Source organism: Chiloscyllium plagiosum, unplaced genomic scaffold (genome assembly GCF_037043375.1).
Source record: "Chiloscyllium plagiosum isolate Xiang-an unplaced genomic scaffold, Cpla_swu_hap1 HiC_scaffold_5, whole genome shotgun sequence".
NCBI lineage: Eukaryota > Metazoa > Chordata > Chondrichthyes > Orectolobiformes > Hemiscylliidae > Chiloscyllium > Chiloscyllium plagiosum.
This window is the reverse complement of record NW_028270143.1, coordinates 46,831,114-46,851,165: the sequence shown is the minus strand read 5'-3', so window position 1 is coordinate 46,851,165 and position 20,052 is coordinate 46,831,114. Positions and strand designations below refer to the sequence as shown.

The 20,052-nt window shown below is 40.0% G+C and overlaps 1 protein-coding gene across 1 annotated transcript in view; it reads right to left on the bottom strand.

Annotated features, from left to right (window-relative positions):
- The window catches only part of LOC122549829 (serum paraoxonase/arylesterase 2-like), a 63,365-nt gene that overhangs the window by 26,418 nt on the left and 16,895 nt on the right, over positions 1–20,052 (bottom strand). The window contains exons 2-6 of the mRNA XM_043689915.2: positions 18,764–18,834; positions 17,266–17,321; positions 15,219–15,384; positions 12,087–12,213; positions 4,232–4,432 (exon numbers count right to left, since the gene is read on the bottom strand). Coding sequence (XP_043545850.1) covers positions 4,232–4,432; positions 12,087–12,213; positions 15,219–15,384; positions 17,266–17,321; positions 18,764–18,834 — 621 coding nt within the window. The remainder of the gene's footprint in view (positions 1–4,231; positions 4,433–12,086; positions 12,214–15,218; positions 15,385–17,265; positions 17,322–18,763; positions 18,835–20,052) is intronic.

Below are 20,052 nucleotides of genomic sequence, written 5' to 3'. Positions count from 1 at the left end.
GGATTTAAAACTCTTTAAGAGAAGTAATTCTTTCTCATCTCTATCATAAATTGCTACCCCTTGTCCAAAAACTATGACCCCTTTTTCGAGATTTTCCGAAAAGGGGAAACATTTTTCTACATCTACTCTATCAATCTCCTTCAGCACCTTATATACCCCAACTAAACTGTTTCTCACTCTTCAAAACTCTAGCGGGTTTAGGCTTAATCTACTCAATTTCATCTCATAAGACAAACCTTCCATCTCCAGATTTAAACAAGTGAACCTTCTCTGAACAGCCTTCAATGCAATTACATCCATCCTCAGTAAAGAGGCTGGAACTGTATGCAATACGCCAGATACAGCCTCACCAATGCCATGCACATAATGGTGTATTGGGATCATAATTATACACTGGAAAAGTGGAACCATGATGTCTGGTACTACAAAGATAAAAAGTTCAGCATGATTGAACAGGTTTTACAAAATTGCAAGTCAGCTGGTGTAAGTACTACACAATGTTTTGGCCGTTACAGAGACTGGCCCAAATGTTCACCGATCAATCCCTGTCAAATCTTCTTTTAAATGCATCAAAATTAACTTCACAACACATGTCTTGTCTTTAAATATGCTTTATCAGATAAATTCACTCTTTATTTATCAAAGCAGTGACCTGTGTCAGTAATTTAAGGAACTCTTGTGATTCTGAAGTGTGTACGATAAGGGAAGGAAGTTGCCGTATTTCCTGAGCATATTCTTGGAGATACCTGCAGCATTCACCAATGTTGAAATCGGGAGAGGAGGAAGGTCAAAGCTGATCCACAGTGTTAAGGCAGTCTCCAATATCACAATTACAATAAAGGATTCAATCTTTAATTGGATAATTGTAGGCAGACCTGGCTTTTAATAGGATAGTGTGAAGAAACATCCTGCCCAACTTGGAAAGAAAAGAATGAAAAATGTTGCAACAATTTGGTGGTATTGCAAAACAAGTTAAGCTTCCTTTTTTTTATTATTTATTGGATGTGGAAATCACTGCCTGGCCCAGCAATTGTTTCCCATCCCTAACTGCCCTTGAGTGGTTTGTTAAGTCATTTCAGAGGGCAGTTATGAGTCAACCACAATGCGGTGGGTCTGGAGTCACATGTAGTCAAAACTGGGTAAGGATAGCAGATTTCTTCCCCGAAAGACAATTTTTTATTTTTACCAGGATCAACGGATGGCTACACTACTTTACCAGCTTTAATTCCAGTTTTTACCCATATGCCCAGAGCTTTTTCCTGGGTTTGTGGGTTATCGGTTCCAGTGATATTACCACTGGGCCACTACCTCCCCAACTCTGAAACTACTACTTCAAGCCCATTTGATATCCTCACAGAAGGGTATCACACTACATTAATATCGAGGGAGCTAGGTTAGGAAATGTGCTGGATTCACCACTTGGTAAAAAACGTCAGGAACCTAGCCAATAGGAATCTTGCTTGTCCCACACTCATTTAATGGCTGACTGGAGGCAAACTCTACATCCCTCTAGGGCCAGAGGTCAACAGCTCTCCAGTACTTCAGACCAGAAGCTGCTGTGTGAGACAATGGATTCAACTGGTCACTGCTCAGAAAGCTGACCAGGAGCTGAGGTGGTGGTTGGGGGGATGGGCAGGAGGAGGAGGAGGAGGAATGCATTGAGACATCATGGGGGTAGTGGACAAACTGGAGGAACAGTAAATATTTGGGTCCTGCCATGGATCCAGGACACTTGTTAAGGAGGGCATCCCTGCCCATTACACAGGTAAATGCCAAGCAGACCACCTGGTGGGCATTAACCCAAGCATTAGTCAAATACTGACAGTGGTGGAATGAAGTGATAAAGTGGGTGTTAGTTGCCCAGTTATAAGACTTAATTGTCGAGAGTGTGGTGCTGAAAAAACACAGCAAGTCTCGCAGCATACAAGGAGCTGGAGAGTTGACGTTTCAGGCAAAAATCCTTCATCAGGAATGAGCATTTCGATTCTCTTGCTTCTCAGATGCTGCCTGACCTGCTGTACTTCTCCAGCACCACACTCTCGACTCTGATCTCTAGCATCTGCAGTCCTCACTTTCATAAAGACTTAATTTGTCCATTCATGGTTAGGCAGCTTGAGACCACTCAGATCATTTGTTTAAAAAGGACAGAAAGTTTGCTTTTCTGAGAATATTAAGTAAACTGAATGAAAATCTGTATTAAGTCACTGTTTAATGTTGCTTCAATCAATGTTTTGCTATAGTGTTAATCTTATAATAGACACAATATGATCCTTTAACTTTGTGACATTTACTATAAAAATTTGCCACAGACTTCCTGTTTTGGGGTTTACACATGCAACTGTGGCATTTTCTAATACTCTTCCCATTAGGTTTAATGCACCACCATGGGACTATAAGACCATAGCAATAGAAACAGGAGTAGGCCATTTAGTCCGTTGAACCAGTTTCTGCCTTTCAATAGGATCATGGCTTACCAACACTCCTCGCGTTCACTTTCCCAGATTTTCCCCATTGATCAAGAAACTATCTCGGCCTCCACAACACACTATGGCAATGAGTTCCAAAGGCTTTTGTCTCAGTCACTGGCACCGCTCCACTCTGAGTCTATGGCCTCTGGTCCTAGATTCACCTAGATTGAGGGGAAATCCTCTCAACATTTACCTTGTTTCAAGTCTCTTAAGAATCCAACTGTTTTAATGAGATCACCTCTCATTCTCCAAATTCCAATGAATAGAGTTCCAGCCTGTTTAATCTGTACTCATAAGTCAATCAATCCCTCCATACCAGGGATAAAGCTCATGAAATTTCTCTGAACTGCCTTAAATGAAATGATAGCTTTCCTTAAATATAGGGACCAAAACTGCTTGCTATGTTCCAGATGTGGCCTCACCAGCACCTTGTGCAGTTGCATTAAGACTTCCCTACTCTTATACTTCAACTCCCTGGAGATAAAGGATGGCATTGTGGCTCAGTGGTTAGCATTGCTACCTCACAGCACCAAGGACCCTGGTTTGATTCCAACCTCAGGCGACTGTCTGTGTGGAATTTGCACATTCTCCCCGTGTCTGTGTGGATTTCCTCCCACAATCCTAACCTGTACAAAGATGGGCAGGTTAGTTGAATTGGCCATGTTAAATTGCCCACAGTGTTCAGGGATATGTAGGTTAGGTGTATTAGTCAGGGGTAAATGTAGAGTAATAGGGGAATGGGTCAGTGTGGACTTGCTGGGCTGAAGGGCCTGTTTCCACATTGTAGGGAGTCTATATTAAAAAATTCCACCAGCCTTCCTGATTACCTGCTGCAGCTGTGTTCCAGTTTTCCATATTTGTATACAAGTACCCTCAACCCTACTTTTGTGTTGCAACTTTATGCAGTCTTTCTCCATTTAAATACGGTTTTTTGTTTTCCCCTACAAAATGCACAACTTCATGTTTATCCACATTATACTCCATTTGCTATTTTTTTCACGATTTCCCTAACCTATCATGATCTCTCTATAAACTATTTGTATCCCACTGGGACGTCTTCTGTTGCACCACTTACTGCTTCCCACCTGCCCCTTGTCTCTGATGCCTTGTGCCACCAACAGAAACTCGTTCATCTGCTCCTCTCCCTGCCATCAGTAAACACACAGGTCCCTGGTCAGAAAAGCAAAATACTGTGAATGCTGGAAATCTGACATTAAAAAAAAGTGCTGCAAAAGCTCAGCAAAAAGAAATAAAGTTAATGTTTTGAGTCCAGCATGGTGTTTTCAGAACAAAGGTCCTAGGAGGTTTTACCAGCAGGTTGCTTGCACAAAACCAACATTACCATGAGATACAGCCTGGTCACTCTGTAACTAGGTGCTGGTGAGAATACCCACTATAACATTTCACATTTATCTTGTTACACTGAATAGCTTTTAAGCTTTAATTTTAAAAGTTATTTCATTTACAAATGTAGTAGTTTAAGGACATGCACTATTTAAAGATACACTTTAATGGATTTTTCTCTGATAAGACAGACCCAGCAGATCCTAACCACAGCCTTACATTGATTGTAATAGTGAATCTGGTTCGCTTCATGCTGCTTTTCTTTGTTGTCCATATCTGTCACAAGCACAACATTATGCAGGAATTACTGGTATAGTGAATGCTGTTTTACATTACTAGGTGTAGAAAGTAAAGATTCATTTACAAGCAGTTCCCTTGATCACCACCAGTTGATAACAAATAAAACTCTCAGAACTTACCTTCCATCAGGGGAAACATTAATCCCATTGGCTAATCGAAATCCCGTTGCCACTTCTTTTACTTCAGAGGGACTGTAGTAAACAACATTGCACCATGACAAGCCGATAAAAAACTCCAAGGCCTGCAGGTGTTCCTGAGCGAAATAATGGTCGTTGGTGGCATAGAATCGGTCAGAGCCTAGTGCAACAATATCATTCACACTGGAAGAGAAATATGAAGAAATTCACTCTCGAAACTGGGGACGTGTTACATACTTTCAATTATACCACAAATAGTTTTGCAATAGTCTTGCAATATTTACAAAGAACAAAATCTCTGACAAAAATACCTAAATTGACTCGGAGGATGTATCTGTACCATTTCACACAGACAGACTGTAGGGAGAGCCATAAACAGATGTAATAGGGAAGAGTATAGACATTTGGCTTTTATATATTTAGTGGGAGACAGCAATTACAGTTGTACCTCTCTTCAGGTTGAATTGCAAAAATAATACCAAACTGCTTTATCCATTAAAACAGAAAATTCTATAAAAGGCCTGTGTGTCAGGCAACATCTTTTAATAAAGAAACATTGTTAAGATTTGAGCTGGATTAGAGCTGTGGCAGCTTCTGAACAACCACAGAGACAAGGAAAGGGATCGAGCCAAGTGAAGAACAAAAAAAACGGACAGTCTGAGAGAAGGTGGATAGCAGGAAAACTTAAAGGATAAAATCACCATGGTAAGGGCATCAGCAAAAAGGGACAGAATATTCTGCAGTGACAAGCAATTGAACCAGATATTGTGATCATATTGATACTGCTGAGCTTTATGGTTATCTATATGTTCGCCTGTGCAACATGTATCACAGAGACTTGAGTTCTTGTTGAGACAAAAGGTTTTTCACCGTATTGGCAACACTAGCTATTCACATGACTACAATATCAGAGTTACACACAATCTAGGTTCTGTACTTACTAATGTTACTGCACATTGTATACACACACAGCTGACCAACTGAAAACACTGCACTAACTCCATGACTCCATGACAGAGGAAAGTCTGCCTTGGAAAAGTAAAGGCCTTTCTGGTCTGGAACATATACTATAATACATCCCCCTTTTCCTCTTTAAATAATGGAATCCTCTTTCAATAACATTTACAAGAATGTACATTTACAAATAACCTCAATACACTTAGATAATGCCTTGGTGGAAGAACATGAACAGCTCCAGTCCTCGTACAATTGTCAGGACTTGGTGAGGCAGCTTTACTCTGCAATTTGGAATCTGTCGTTACAGGTGACTATGTGTAATTTCTCACGAATATATGGTATTGTCTGCTGTGATAACTTCCTTTATCCAAGTAATCCTGTATGATGGTGGTTGATGATATACAGTTCAGAGACGTTGTCTATTTCTTCGCAGGAATTGATCATTTCTCTTCACAAAACATATAACTTTGGTTGGAATCACTTACAGAGCAGCTTTCCATAAACCCATGGGTTGATATGAAAATCTTAAACTCATGGTTTATCCTGGATCAAGTGGATATCTCTCTGTACACTGGCTAATCATGTTCCTGTATCATTTTCTCCCTTCTAGCCAATAAAGCTCCATGCACATGTGCTTGGGTGTTGAGAGTGACAGTGGGAAAGACTCCCTGGCTCTGTCTCCTAAACACGAGTTGGTGAGGGTAAAACATTTCCTCAAGGATTTAACGTGGCTATCCAAGAAACATGGCAAGTCACTTGATATTTAATGGTTACGAATGTTATGGTATGAACCTTGTGTTCCGAAAGATGATTCAATTGAGAGTGATGGAAAGGGGAGGTGATATCTTGAACATCCCATTTCCTGCACATTTTTTGGAAAGGTGCCCAAGTGTTGGACACAATTTACTGGGGTACACGGAATATACAGAATATGGCAGACAAGGTATCGACACCCACTGCACTAATGGTGTTTCAGATTTGTTGCACAAAAGCGAGTTTGGTGAAATGGTTGTTGAGGGTGGTAGTGTTGACATGTTTCATACAAGTTGCTCAATGTCTTTTGTCAATGCCAGGCCAATATACTGATTTACGTGCCATGACAAACGTTTTAGCTAATCTTTATACCCATGTGACTCATACATATCTCGTCTTACAAGATTTGTTGTAGAGCTTGAAGATTGACCACTTGCTTGGTTTTGAAAATGACCTTCTTGTAGAGTCTGAGTTCATGTCTAATTGACCAGAAAGAATGTTCCAGGTAGGAACAGTTGAATATGGTCATGTCACTGAGTGGTGATGATTTTTAAGGGCTATTGCAGCTAATCACGCTCTGATGTAACTTTTCAAAACAGCTCTGCTCAGCTCAGACCAACAAGAATGTGACCAATGTTGTTCTCTGAAGCTTTGGTGTTGTGACTGACCTGTTAATTAGCTGATGGGGCCATAATAATGTAGATCTGTACATGCTGGTAAATCAGTGATCATAGCTGGTCCATGTCTTTCAATGATGTCAAAGATTTCAGGTGTCCATCCTGCAGATCCACACTGGCATTTACAATGGAGATTACCCACCAGATTAGATGTCAGACCCCTGTGTCTCATGTGGATTGCATCATGCTGTGCAGTTTCCACAGTATATTAAGATGAGCACGAGCACCAGGGTTAATCATGGAATACAATGCAATGTTGTCATTTCCTTTTGGGGTATATCACTTGGATGGAGGTAAAGCCTTCAATTTTTCTGATAGCAACTATGTGGTGTGTCAAATTCACTCGATGTACTGTCTTACTTAGGTCTGTGAGCTGTAATATTGCAGTTAGCTCCCTGACTTCAGTCACGTGCGTGCCTGCCATTGGCAGAACTTTGAAAGTTTCTTTGACATTGTTCTGTAGTTGTATCTTGTCTGGGGGCATAAAGAGAAATCTCAAAGAAAAATGTATTGTCTTCTATATTTTCATGTTTAAATTCTGTTTCCTTTAAAAAATGGACAATCTTACATGGCTTTAAAAATGGCCAATTCTGATCACATTATTGTAGTTCTAGGAGTTTCTGGACCTCCTCCATTGTAAAGACTTTCTAAGTGAAGCTGAAACCGCGGCCCTGGAGATGATCTGGATGCTAATACTTTTATAGCTAGCTCATCACCTCCCAATGGAAACTCTAATAAGGGGCCATGCTGTTAGCTTAATGTCATTCAATTGATCCACTATGATGGATCATCAACACCTGAAATGCCTGTCTTTGGCACATGAATGAAATTAGAGCTCGTAGAATTATATACGCAATTCAGAGTTTCTAACCCAGCTGCTGTTTGACCCCCAGAAGAAAAGCAGGACTCCGGGCTGAGTTAGTAGCCTGTCTTGGATGCTCGATTACTGTCTCCAAGTTGCTGGCTGGAAAGAAGTCTGCATTTTGACTGCAGGAAGGAATACTACTGGGCCCAGCTTACTTTGAAATTACTAATTGACTGACCCAAGGACGTTGTAAACTCATACAAACTGATGTTCAACATGCCTGAATTTCTGAAAACATGTCGTTATGATCTCTCTCTCTCTCTCTCTCTCTCTTTCACCCCCTGTCAAAGCTTCCTAAATTTCTTGAATTCTTGTCTGTCGGTACCAAGTGGCTAAACGATTCCTCAACATTTTGAAAATTTTGTTAATGAAATCTACTTTGATTTCATTGCGAGAGGTTTATTTCAGGATTTTGTTCAGGGTTTAAACATACAATCTAACACCATTAATTGCAAAATATTCCTTTGTAAATTCAAAACACACAAAAAAACACTCAATATAATACTCACACCAGAATCCCTGTATCTAACACCTTAGTAGGTTTAATTCATTTGTGACTTAAACTTTTAAACTGGAACTGAAGGTAATTCCTTCCTGGAGAAATCACACGCAAGAATTTCAATATACCCAAGTATACCTTAGCTTTAAGTGACCACTTTTGAGTTTTATCCCAATGCTTGTCTGACTCTTCACTCTAAGAACCTAATTTACAGTAAACCTTTCCCCTCTCAGGAACCCCAATCTGTAATGTCATCCCATTCCAAGACCTTCAAAAGACTGCCCTAGTTTCCAGTCTTGGTTGAGCTTCTTTCTGCTGTTTTTCGGCTAACTCACATGCATTAATCTGTACATCTGGACAATTTAGACATGAATTGTTTCTGAGCTGCACTTTTCTTGAAATCATTTGAAGTGATCCTCATACCTCATGTTCACAGGATTTAATCCTTTTGAACTAATATACAGAGAGGCACTCTGCTATGAGTATTATATGAATGATGGTTTGGGAAGCATACAATAAAAGTGGTTTTGCATTTAAAATGTAGAGATATATTTAAATATTTGTGGATGATATGAAACTCAGAGGAATGGCAAACTATAATACAAAACAAATCAACCACAACAGGACATAGATAGACCAGACAAGTAACAGCTGGAATTTAACACAAAGCGTGAGGCAATTTTTTTAATGCATTAAATCCAGACCCAGTTTAAAAAGTCAAGGCAGATGATCTTGAGGTCGGTGTACACAGATTCTTGCAGATGGCAGGACATTTGGAGAGGGTCACTAGCAAGATCATAAAGAATCTTGAACTTCATCAGAAGAACAGTCAAGAATAAACAGGCAAAATTATGCTGAATCTTTACAAAGCTCTTGGTAGACACAATTAGAGTACTGCATTCAGTTCTGGTCACCATACCTTAGAAACAATAATTAAGGGTAAATTGGAAAGGGCCGTTAAGACTGATATGTTTAATTAAAGGAGAACAAGAGAAATTGTTCATATTAGCACAAAGACTCAGGCTCTCAGATACAAACTTTTAGGCAAGTTGCAGGGTGGGTTGGAGAAAGAACATGTTTAAACTACAGGTGATAAATGACCTGGAACTCAATGACTGTTGGTGGAAACAAAGATGGAGACAATCAGTGACTTCTAAATGGAAGTTGGACAGGTGCTGCAGGGAGATGGGCTTGAGGAATAGGGAATAGACTGAGGAAATAGGACAGACTTAACTGTAGCGCTGAATTGATAGGCCAACTAGCCACTGTTTGTGCCATAATGGTTGTATGAATGATGTGTTTTGTTTCTGAAAATGTCAGAAGAAACACCAAATAAAAATTTATCCTCTGAATCATTCTAGAGTTTTAGAACTCAAAATAGAACATGCTCATCAGCTCATCTGTTCAATGTCAGTACCACTACACACCTCTAGACAGTTTTCAGCACATACTTGGTCAATTTCTACCTTGAAGTCCAGGGTACTCACTGTCACTTGACCCTGAGTTAGCTTTATTGTCTGTGTCTGGACCAAGTTCTAAATGAGATCAAGAGCTGAGTGGCCCTCGCAGAATCCGAAGTGAGCAGGTTATTACTCTCAAATGCTGCTTGATAGCATTGTTAATGACACCTTCTATCACTTTACTCATGATTGACAGTAAAATGATGTGGCAGTCATTGTCTGGGTTGGATTTGTCCAGTTTTTTTTGTGGGTGGTACATATTTTGGTAATTTTCCACAATGCTAGAGAGATGCCAGTGTTGTGGCTGCACTGGGACAGTTTGGTTAGAACTGGAGCACAACGGTACACCAGGTGGAATGTTGTCATGGACCATAGCCTTTGCAGTATCCTGAATTACTATTACCTCGAAATATTCAGGAGGGAAGATATGGGCAGTGCTATAGCCAATGACCATTATAAATTAAATGATGTTCTAGCAAGGCTGAATGTGTTCAAGGTCAGTCAATCCTCAAAGGGTTTGGTGGTATTTATCACAGAGCAGGGATTAAGAAGGATATCTGTGAAGGATTGACCTTCAATAAAAGAAGACAATTGACATTGAAGAATACCAGACAACTAGAAGCTGGTGATTACAGATGTTCACAGTCAAGAAATGGTGAAGAAGAAGACAAGCAACTACAGACACATTTATTCACTTTCATTTCAAGTCCAGTAATGAAACTGTTTATTAGAGTGACTGGATTATCATAAAAGAAAAACATTGTCATACTGCAGTCAATATGGGTGCCTACACATCCGAATTTTAAGTCAACTCATATGAATTATCTGAAGCCATATGTGTGTGGTTTACCTCAACATCCAAAACATTTGTGACAAATGGCGAGTAATGAAACTCAAAACTGAGTATTCAGGATAACCTCTGAATACCTAAGAAACTAACTGAACATAGGAAATAAGAATTCATTTAGTAGTTATTTGGTAGTAAGAACTTGAGTATTGTTAGAAAACAATTGTCAGTTTATTGTCTTGTACATATCAAGACAATTCACATGAACATCAACAAAAGGGGGAGCAATGTTTTTATACTGTTTGTGCGAAGTGGGCATTGGCAAGTGGGCTGTAATTGGTAGAGGTGTTGCCATGAAAAATGCACCAGTTAGATAGTGACTTACAATTAACTGCCAATTTGTTTAAATTTAAACCACACAGGTTGATTAATTGGTCAAGACATTATCCTGAGGAATGATGCAGGTAACTCCTATTGCGTACTCAGTTAAAACAGGCAGTGTGTGTACATATTCCTTCTGTCTACAAAGAATAGAGCCTGTGTATTAAAATATGTAGTTGCCAGCAAGCACAAATGCATTACATTGGGTGCCCAACCGATTTTCAGCTTAATGTGCTGTACACTTGGAACAATGCAGCAAATGTTGTTAATTGCAGAATCGCATCTCATGTTGAACACTGTGTTTTGACTTGTGTAACCACAGACTAGCTGAGTATGGTCAGTTCCTTGCCTGTTATGAACTGCCAAAGAACATGTTAGATGGAGATTAAAGGACCAAGCTGGCAACAGTCATTTTTTGTTCATTCCTTAGTTCATGCCTTGACCAGTCATCTTGTTTGTTTTAAATTTATGCAAAGCCATTAACGGTCAGTCATCATCTAACTGGTACAACCTTCATGGCAATATTTTCACCAATCACAACCCACTTGCTAACCCATCAGTATGCTTTACTCATAGAGCATAAGAACGTTGTTCGTTTTACTGGATACTGATGTGAACTGTCTTGATGTCTGCAAGAAAGAACGCTTTGACAAAATGCTTTTTATCAGCAATATTCATGAGGTGTTATATCAATGGTGAGGAGGAATTGAGGAGTAAAGTATGTAATGGATTCATAATGGTTTATACTTTCATAATGAAACTACCTAGAGTTAGAAATGAATCCGAATTGGTCAAATTTCCAGATGATATAAAATTAAGAGGTGTGGCAGAATCGAAGTCAGCTACAACTACAGAAAGTGTTAGACAGGATATGAAAGCAGCCAGCACAATGCACCTATCACCTTTAAAAGTGCAAATATTTCAATACATTCGAGATGATTTATGCTACGTTTCTGTCGCTATTGTTTTAAAGCCTTCTGTACACGCTAAACTATAATTCAGACACCTTTTCAAAGGCGATTAGTTTCCCCGTGCCAAATGCAGCTCTGACTGTTGGTTCCAAAAATAGTCCCCATGTTCGGATTTCAGAGACCAGTGCAGCCAAAAAGAAAATTAGAGGGAATGCTGGTCCCTGGACTAGTGTTTCAGAGGCTCAGGGAAATTGTGTTCAAACCTCACCACAGCAACTCGTGGAGTTTAAAATTCAATTAACAAAATCTAGAATGGAAAGCTAGCATTAGTGATAGTGATTTTGAAATTTGTTCATTAATTTCCTTTAGAGAAGGAAATCTGCCAACCTTCCCCAGTCAAGTTGATGTGACTCTAGATTGACAACAATATGGCCGACTCTTAAACATCCCTGAAACAGCACGTCAAGCCATTCGTGCAACAATTGCTGACTTCACCAGCGATGCCCGCATCCAATCAAAAATAAATTAATAAAAGAACAATGTGTACCTGTGTAAAAGTTCATGTTGGATGGTCTTTAAATGAAGCAAACTATTTTGTTCCTCTTCAAACTCAAAAATCTCCACTGTGGTCCTTTTCTGTGGATGGTTCACAACAAAAACATATACAGTATCATCTAGAAGTAAAGAAAGCAACATTAGTAAAATGCTATATGCTCCTATAGACACTGTGGAGACAAAATACTGTCTTCTCATTGAGGGTACCCTCTGTTGTATGTGTGGCGCTATCACCATTCTAATAAGGACAGAGTTTGAATAGATCTAACAACTTAAAACTGGATATCCACAAGGCTCTGGAGGTCCATCAGCAGCAGTAGAATTATATACATTCTGCAACCTCATGGTCAGGCTCATCCCTCACTCTACCATTGACAGAAGATCAACCCTGGTTCAATGAGAAATACAGGAGAGCATGCCTAAAAACATGGTGCCTAAAAATGGAAAAGTTAGAAGATTACTTGCATATCAAAACGTAGCTGCAACGGTAAACAGATCTAAGCAATTTCACAACGACTGGAATAAATCTAAGCTCTGCATTCCTTCCACATCCAGTCATGAATGCCGGTGTCAATGAAACTATTAACAAAAGGAGAAGGCTTCTCGAAGTTAGAAGAGCAGAACATCAGTACAAAAGACAAGATGCAAATACACCAGCCATCTTCAGCCATAACTGTCGAGCTAATGATCTAATTCAGCCTCTTCCTGTGGCCCACTATATCACAGACACCAAGCAGCAACCATTTTAATTCACTCCACATGATATGAAGAAACAGCTGATGGCACTGGATATTACAAAGGCTATTGGGCCTGACAACCTGACAATTTTTCAGCAATAGATCAAAGATTTATGCTCCAGATTCAGCTAAGCCTCTAGCCAAGCTGCTCTAGTATGCTAAAACACTGGCATCTGTCCAGCAATGTGGAAAATTGCCCAGGTACATCCAGAGCACAAAAAGCTGGACAAATCTAACCCAGCCACTTTCTGCTCTATCAACTTACTCTCAATTATCAATAAAGCGATGGAAGGTGTCATTGGCACTTACATAGGAGTAACCTAATCATTGACACTCACATTAGGCCATTCAGTTCCTTGTCTCAAAACAGCCTTGGGCCAAACATGGATAAAAGAGTTGAACTCTTGAGGTGATGCAAGAGTGATTGCCTTGATTTCATGGTCACATTTGATTGAGTTTTGAGGAGCCCTGGCAAAACTGGAGTCAATGGCGAATAGGGGAACAACTGTCATATCTAGCACAACATATGATGTGGCTGTTGGAGGTCAGTCTGCAGCTTCAGTCACCTTCCCTCCATCATAAGGTCTGAAGTAGGGATGCTCACTAATGATTGCACAATGTTCAGCATCATTTGCGACTCCTCAAAAACTGAACAATCTGTGTCCTGGACAGCTGTAAGACCTGGACATGTTGGCTGACAAGTGACGAGTATTGCTCGCACCACAGAAATGCCAGACAAAGACCATCGCTCCTTGACATTGAATATCAGTGCTATTGTTTAATACCCCAGAGTAACATTCTGACTGTTACTATTGACAATAAATTGAATTGCACAAGCCATATAAATGTACTCAAAGACATAAATTGCTGAAAAAAACTCAGCAGGTCTGGCAGCATCTGTGGAGAGAAATCAGAGTTAACATTTCAAGTCCAGTGATCCTTCTTCAGAACTGATGGTAGCTAGGAAAAGATTGGTATTTACATAGAAGCTGGGGTGGGGGAATGGGCGAGATTGAGCTCAGATAGAGAGAAAAACTGTTTGACTGAAAAAGGGGGTATTTATAGGTTCGTCTGGGGAAATGAATAGCTGTTTCTGGGAACTATTATTCACTGACAATGGGTTGTCATATAAATAGTGTGGTAAAAACAATAACTGCAGATGCTGGAAACCAGATTCTGGATCAGTGGTGCTGGAGGAGCACAGCAATTCAGGCAGCATCCAACGAGCAGTGAAATCGACATTTTGGGCAAAAGCCTAGTGTGGCTACAAGAGCAGGTCAGGAGCTAGGAATTTTGTGGAGAGTTCACCATCTGCTGAACGCCCTGAACCCGGTCATCTAGAATTGTAGAATCTCTGCCAGTACAAATATAAGCCATTCAGCTGATCATGTCTGCACTGATCCTCCAAAGGACATCCCACCATTTCCCTATAACCCCACATTGACGCATCCCACCTAGCCTGTATATGCCTGAACACCACAGGGCAATTTAGCATTGCCAATCCACCTAACCTGCACACCCGCACAGTCACCCAAGGCTAGAGTCGAACTTAGGTCCCTAGTGCGTAAGGCAGCAATACCAATCATTGCGTCACGGCATCGCCCACTGCACATCTATAAAGGCACAAGTCAGGATTGTGATAGAATACCCCACACTTGCTTGGATGAATGTGGCCCCAACATCACTCAAAAGGTCAAAGCAGTCATAGAATCATTGGGATGCACAGCATGGAAACAGACATTTGGGTCCAATTTGTCCAGGCCAACCAGATAATCTAAATTAACCTAGTACCATTTGCCAGCACTTGGCCCATATCCCTCTAAACCCTTCAGATCCATGTATCCAGATGCCTTTTAAATGTAATTGAATCGCCCCCACCACTTCCTCTGGCAGTTCATTCCAAAAAGGCACCACCCCCTGCATCAAATGTTGCCCCTTAGGTCCCTTTTAAATCTTTCCGCCTCACACACATCCCACCTTGGCGTTACACCACCATTCCTTCACTGTTGCTGAATCAAAATCCTGAAACTGCCTTCTGAGAACCATTGTGGGTATACCGATACTACACAGACCGCTGAGGTTAAAGAAGACAGCTCAAAATCACCTTCTCCAGGGCACGTACAGACAGGCAACAAATGCTGTTGAGTATCAATATCCACATCCCATTAATGGATTTTTTCAAAAAACAATGCCAGAATTTGGGTGTTTTAAAGAGTTAAAATAGTCATCATTTCTAATTATGTTCCTATTGTGAAATAATAAAAAATATCAAAATAAATCCAACATTAATGGCAAACTATTAAATGTCTTTCCACCTCACCTTATTGATTATTGTATTTCTCTGACCTGTAATTCTCCCAAGTAGCAGTAACTTCATTGGCACTTACCCTCATCTATATATGTACTCAACCCATGTGGATTAAAGGATTCCACATCAAACCCACGACTGATCCTCAGTTGAACAGCTTTCAGGACTGGTTGATTGAGATCCACAAGGAGAATCTGGCCTGGTTGATCACCAGCAAAATTAGGCATTAATGGATACTTCAGGCCCTTAAAAGCAAATGCAAGAAGAAGAAATAGAGAAGACAAAGAACAAGTTTATTTTGCAGTCATAGAAATAATTCACAGTCAATGTGAAGGGATGGAGCATAAACCTCTAGGCCTATAATAATTCGTACTTTGCAGAGATTTCAATTACAGTTATTCCTCAAAGTATTAATCCAATATTGTTTTGTTATGTTGCAAAGAATTTAGTCTGCCTTCAACAGATACAAATAACAATGGAATTCGGTGTCCTGGTATCAGGCAGCATAAAGGAATATTATTCACACACTTTCCACCAACCAGCCAATAGAATCTTATGAAAATGTTTTGTTAAAATATAATACGGTGATAAATGCACCCTGTACTTTTTTGGGGGGAATACATAAACAATCTAATCGAGAGGATTGCTTTCCATTTGTTAGTATAGCTGTACACATGGCAACCATGTGGAATAGACTTCTGCATTACCTGTCTTCTGACATACTTGTAGCTCTAAGGCAATATTTATGGTGAAATCTGGATTCAACTGTTGTATCAGCTGATCAGTGAACCATTTTCTATCAAATTAAAACCGTCTGTAAACTGGAGAAATATTTAATTTCACATTGGAAAACCAACTCCTTGTCATACGTGAGGAGGCGAAAGGAGGTTTGTGTTCACAATAAGGCATTTTGACAAAAGGTGTTGGGGAAAATTGCTTCCCCTGTGAACCAATAGTTTCAGGGCCTTTATTTAAAATCTCAACCAAAACCATAAATTAATGAGTTAACAAACCTTTTATATTTACTACAAACAACTTTGGGACAAAATTCATACAGTGAATACAGAGCATAGGCTGCTCGGACAGAGTGGGGCACGCAGGTTACACTATGCAGGAGATGCATGAAGCAAGATCAACATTAATAAGATTAACATTATTTGAAGTTACAGCATCCATTCAGCAATCTAATAATGACAGGGAAGAAGCTGTTCTTGAATCTGTTGGTACATGTGTTCAAGCTTCTGTATCTTCTGCCTGATGGAAGAGGTTGTAGGAGAGCATTACGAGGGTGTGAGGGGTCTTGATGATGTTGGCAGCCTTCCTGCACCGAGAGGCGTAAATGGATGAGAGGCTGGCTTCCATGATGGTCTGGGCTGTGCAAGCAACTTTCTGTAGTTTCTTACGGTCCTAGGCAGAACAATTGCTGTACCTGGCTGTTATGCACCCGGATAGAATGCTTTCTTTGGTGCATCTATAAAAGTAGGTGAGGGACCTTATAGACATGTCGAATTTCTTGAGACACCTGAGGAAGAAGAGACGTTGTTGTGCCTTCTTGACCATCGCATCTATGTGGGAAATCCAGTATAGATTGTTAATTATCGTCACTCTTAGGAACTTGACCTTCTGCACCTCAGTTCCACTGAAGTAGACAGGGGTATGTCCTCCTCCTTCTTCCTTAAGTCAACAATCAATTCTTTAGTTTTGATGACATTAAGAGAGAGGTTGTCATCATTACACCACAACACCAAGCCCTCCATCTCCTTTCTGTCTTCAGACTCACCCTTGCTTAATATCCGTTCTACCGCAATGGTATCGGTAGAGGTGTACATGGAATTTGTTTGGAATTTAAATAGCGACATAAGCGTGGGTATACAGGGAGGACAGTAGGGGCTGAGGACATATCTTTGGGGGAGCTCCAGTGTTGCATGCTATTGTGGAGGAGGTGCAGTTATTTCTTTTCACTGATTGCAGTCCATGGGTCAGGAAGCTGAAGGTCCAGTTGGTATTGCATTTAAATTAAAATCTATATTGTATCAGTGGACTTGTGCATCATGACTGTTCATCTTTCCCCTATGAAACTTAGGAAATGTAAGCATGCTGCTAATGAGTATCAAATACAGACTTACTGAACTAACAAGGGCCAGGCCTCCAGGGAGGATGCTGATGTCTTCAGAACCATATTCTGGAACAGCAAAGTATTTAATAGTCACTGAACAAACTCTTCAGACCCATACTATTACTTTAATATTAGTGTCAACTATCAGCTTTCCAACCTCCTTGATTTGTCATCACTTTTAACTATGTATTCATATACATCTTTAGTTTCGGTGTTCCCTCTGAAATGCGACACTCTAATTGTTAAAAGTCTGCTTGCCATGTGTCTGTCTATTCTACCAGTCTTTTCCCACCTGAAGATGGAGAAACATAGAAAATACAAGCAGGAGTAGGCCATTCAGTCCATCCATCCTTCCTGCTCCACCATTTAGTTTGAGCATGGATGATCATTCGATTCAATTGCTTGCTCCCTCTTTTCACTCCCCCTCCCCCCATACCTCTTTAGTCACAAGTACTACATCCAACTCCTTCTTGGAATCATACAATGCTTTGGCCTTAACTGCTTTCTGTGATAGCAAATTCCACAGGCTGACCACTCTCTGGGTGAAGAAATTTCTCCTCTTCTCAGTCTTAAACTGTTTCCTCAATATCCTTGGATGGTGACCCCTGGTTCTGAACTCTCCCGCCATCAAGAACATCCTTCCTACGTATTCCCCATCTAGCTTTGTTAGAATTTTGTAGGTTTCTATGAGATCCACTCTCATTCCTCTGAGCCCCAGTGAATATAATCCTAAATAATTCAATTTCTCTTCACACATCCATCCTGCCATCCCTGGAATCAGTCTGGTAAACCTCACTGCTCTCCCTCTACAGCAAGAGCCTCCTTCCTCATGTAAAGAGACCGAAACTGCACACAATATTCTAGGTGTGGTTCCAGTATAATTTTAGACAGACATCCTACCTCCGTACTCACCTCTTCTTGCTATTAAAGCGAACATTCCATTTGCTTTTTGATTGCCTGCGGACCCTGCAAGCTTACCTTCAGCAAATGGTGGTGAGGACAACCAGGTCTCATTGTTCATTCCCCTCTCTCAATTTATAGTGATTCAGATAATAAACTGCCTGTTTTTGCTACCAAAGTGGATAACCTCCCATTTGCCATGTTTTCTGTTTACAGTATTCAGTTCGTCTGAATCACACTGAAGAATTTCTGCATCCTCCTCCAAGCTCACCCTCTCATCCCATTTTGTGTCATCTGCAAATTTCCAAAGACTGTTATCCTTCACACAGTCACTATATTGCCAAGCTCTATGTCATCTGATAAGTTGTGTCCTAAATACCAAGGATTCCTCTTTTCTATCTACTGTGTACCCCCAACTACGTGACTGATGTATGAGAATAGTCTTTTCAAACCTGTATTTACCAACTGCAGCTACACCAGCCATCTATAATAAATCTAACAAACTAATTACCTCAACATAATCCCTGTTTGTTGCAGTGGAATTTAACCTTACAATTTTCATAAATTCTCTTTGTACAGCTGAATTCCAGTAAAAATTGAATACGTACCAATTCCTTTGATTAGATTGCATTTGCCAGGCTTGACTGGATCCAATTTCCTGAATACACCCATTTTATCGCTGCAAACCAATGGAAGCAACAAATCATTAAACTAATCATGTTAAAACATAATTGGAGTAGATTTCCAACGTACTGCTGGTGTAAAACATTGATATTCAACCCACACAAAAATCATGCTGTTTCCTCAATGGACAGTTGGTCTGCAATATCAATTTTCTGGCATTGGAACAAGATGAACATCTACCTCATTTGATGGAATAACAAGATTCCCAAACAAGTGTCTCAGGAATCAGATGTGCTTGTTCACTGTATTTATAAAAGGTTTAAAATACCTGCCCTTGCTACAGCATTGCATGTAAACGGTGTGTGTTGGTTTGCTTGAGCACCAAGTTCTAACACATTTATTTTTACACAGAACCAGTGTTTAGCAGCAGAGACTCTTTATAACTATGAAGGTATCAACCGAAGTGTTGCTCCACCCTCCTCTCCTCTCAACATACCCATCCACCTCACCTTGGCCTTAATGCATTTTGGAATTTGAGATGCATTTCACTTTTGATGTTAACGTGTCAGATCGTAAATCTTGTTCAACGAGCCCTACCTCCCCTTAGGCTGTTAGGAAATGACATGGTCTCATTGTTACCATATATTCTGGAAACTATAGCACAAGTTTAAATGTTTTTCTTCATTTTCAAATCTCTTCTCCAGCTCTGGAACAATAAACCTGTGGAAGTTTAGAACAATTTCTAATCTCTGGCTCAACACACTGTCTTATCCTCTGACTCTGTATTTTTGTTTTGCTAGTTGACTGTTCCCTCATCAAAAAATGTTCAAATACCCCACTTCTAATACATTGGAATGTATTTTATATGTTCTAACATGCTCTTCCTTCTTTTGAAAATAGTCCACCTCTGTCTTAAAAAAACCCTTAAATTCCATCTCTATAACAGTCACATAGATTTCTTCTACCTGCTCCATTTAAGACATTTCTGGTGTAGATGTTTCAGAGTGTTACTGACAGATGAGTTAAAGTCTGCCAGGGTCTGAGAAAGAGAAAAAAAGTATAGCTGCAAGTCTCCAAATTTCACCAATCAAGACGAAAGCTTGAAGCTCATATCAGATTGAAATGATCAAATTCATGATGAGTTTAAAGAAAAATGGAAGATTAATTTAGTTTTGCCAGAGGCAGAATCTCCCATAGTAACCAATTGTGAAGGGTAGTTCTGGAGTTAAAATCACCAGGCTGGTGGAAGAGTTGAATTAAATACTGATACAAT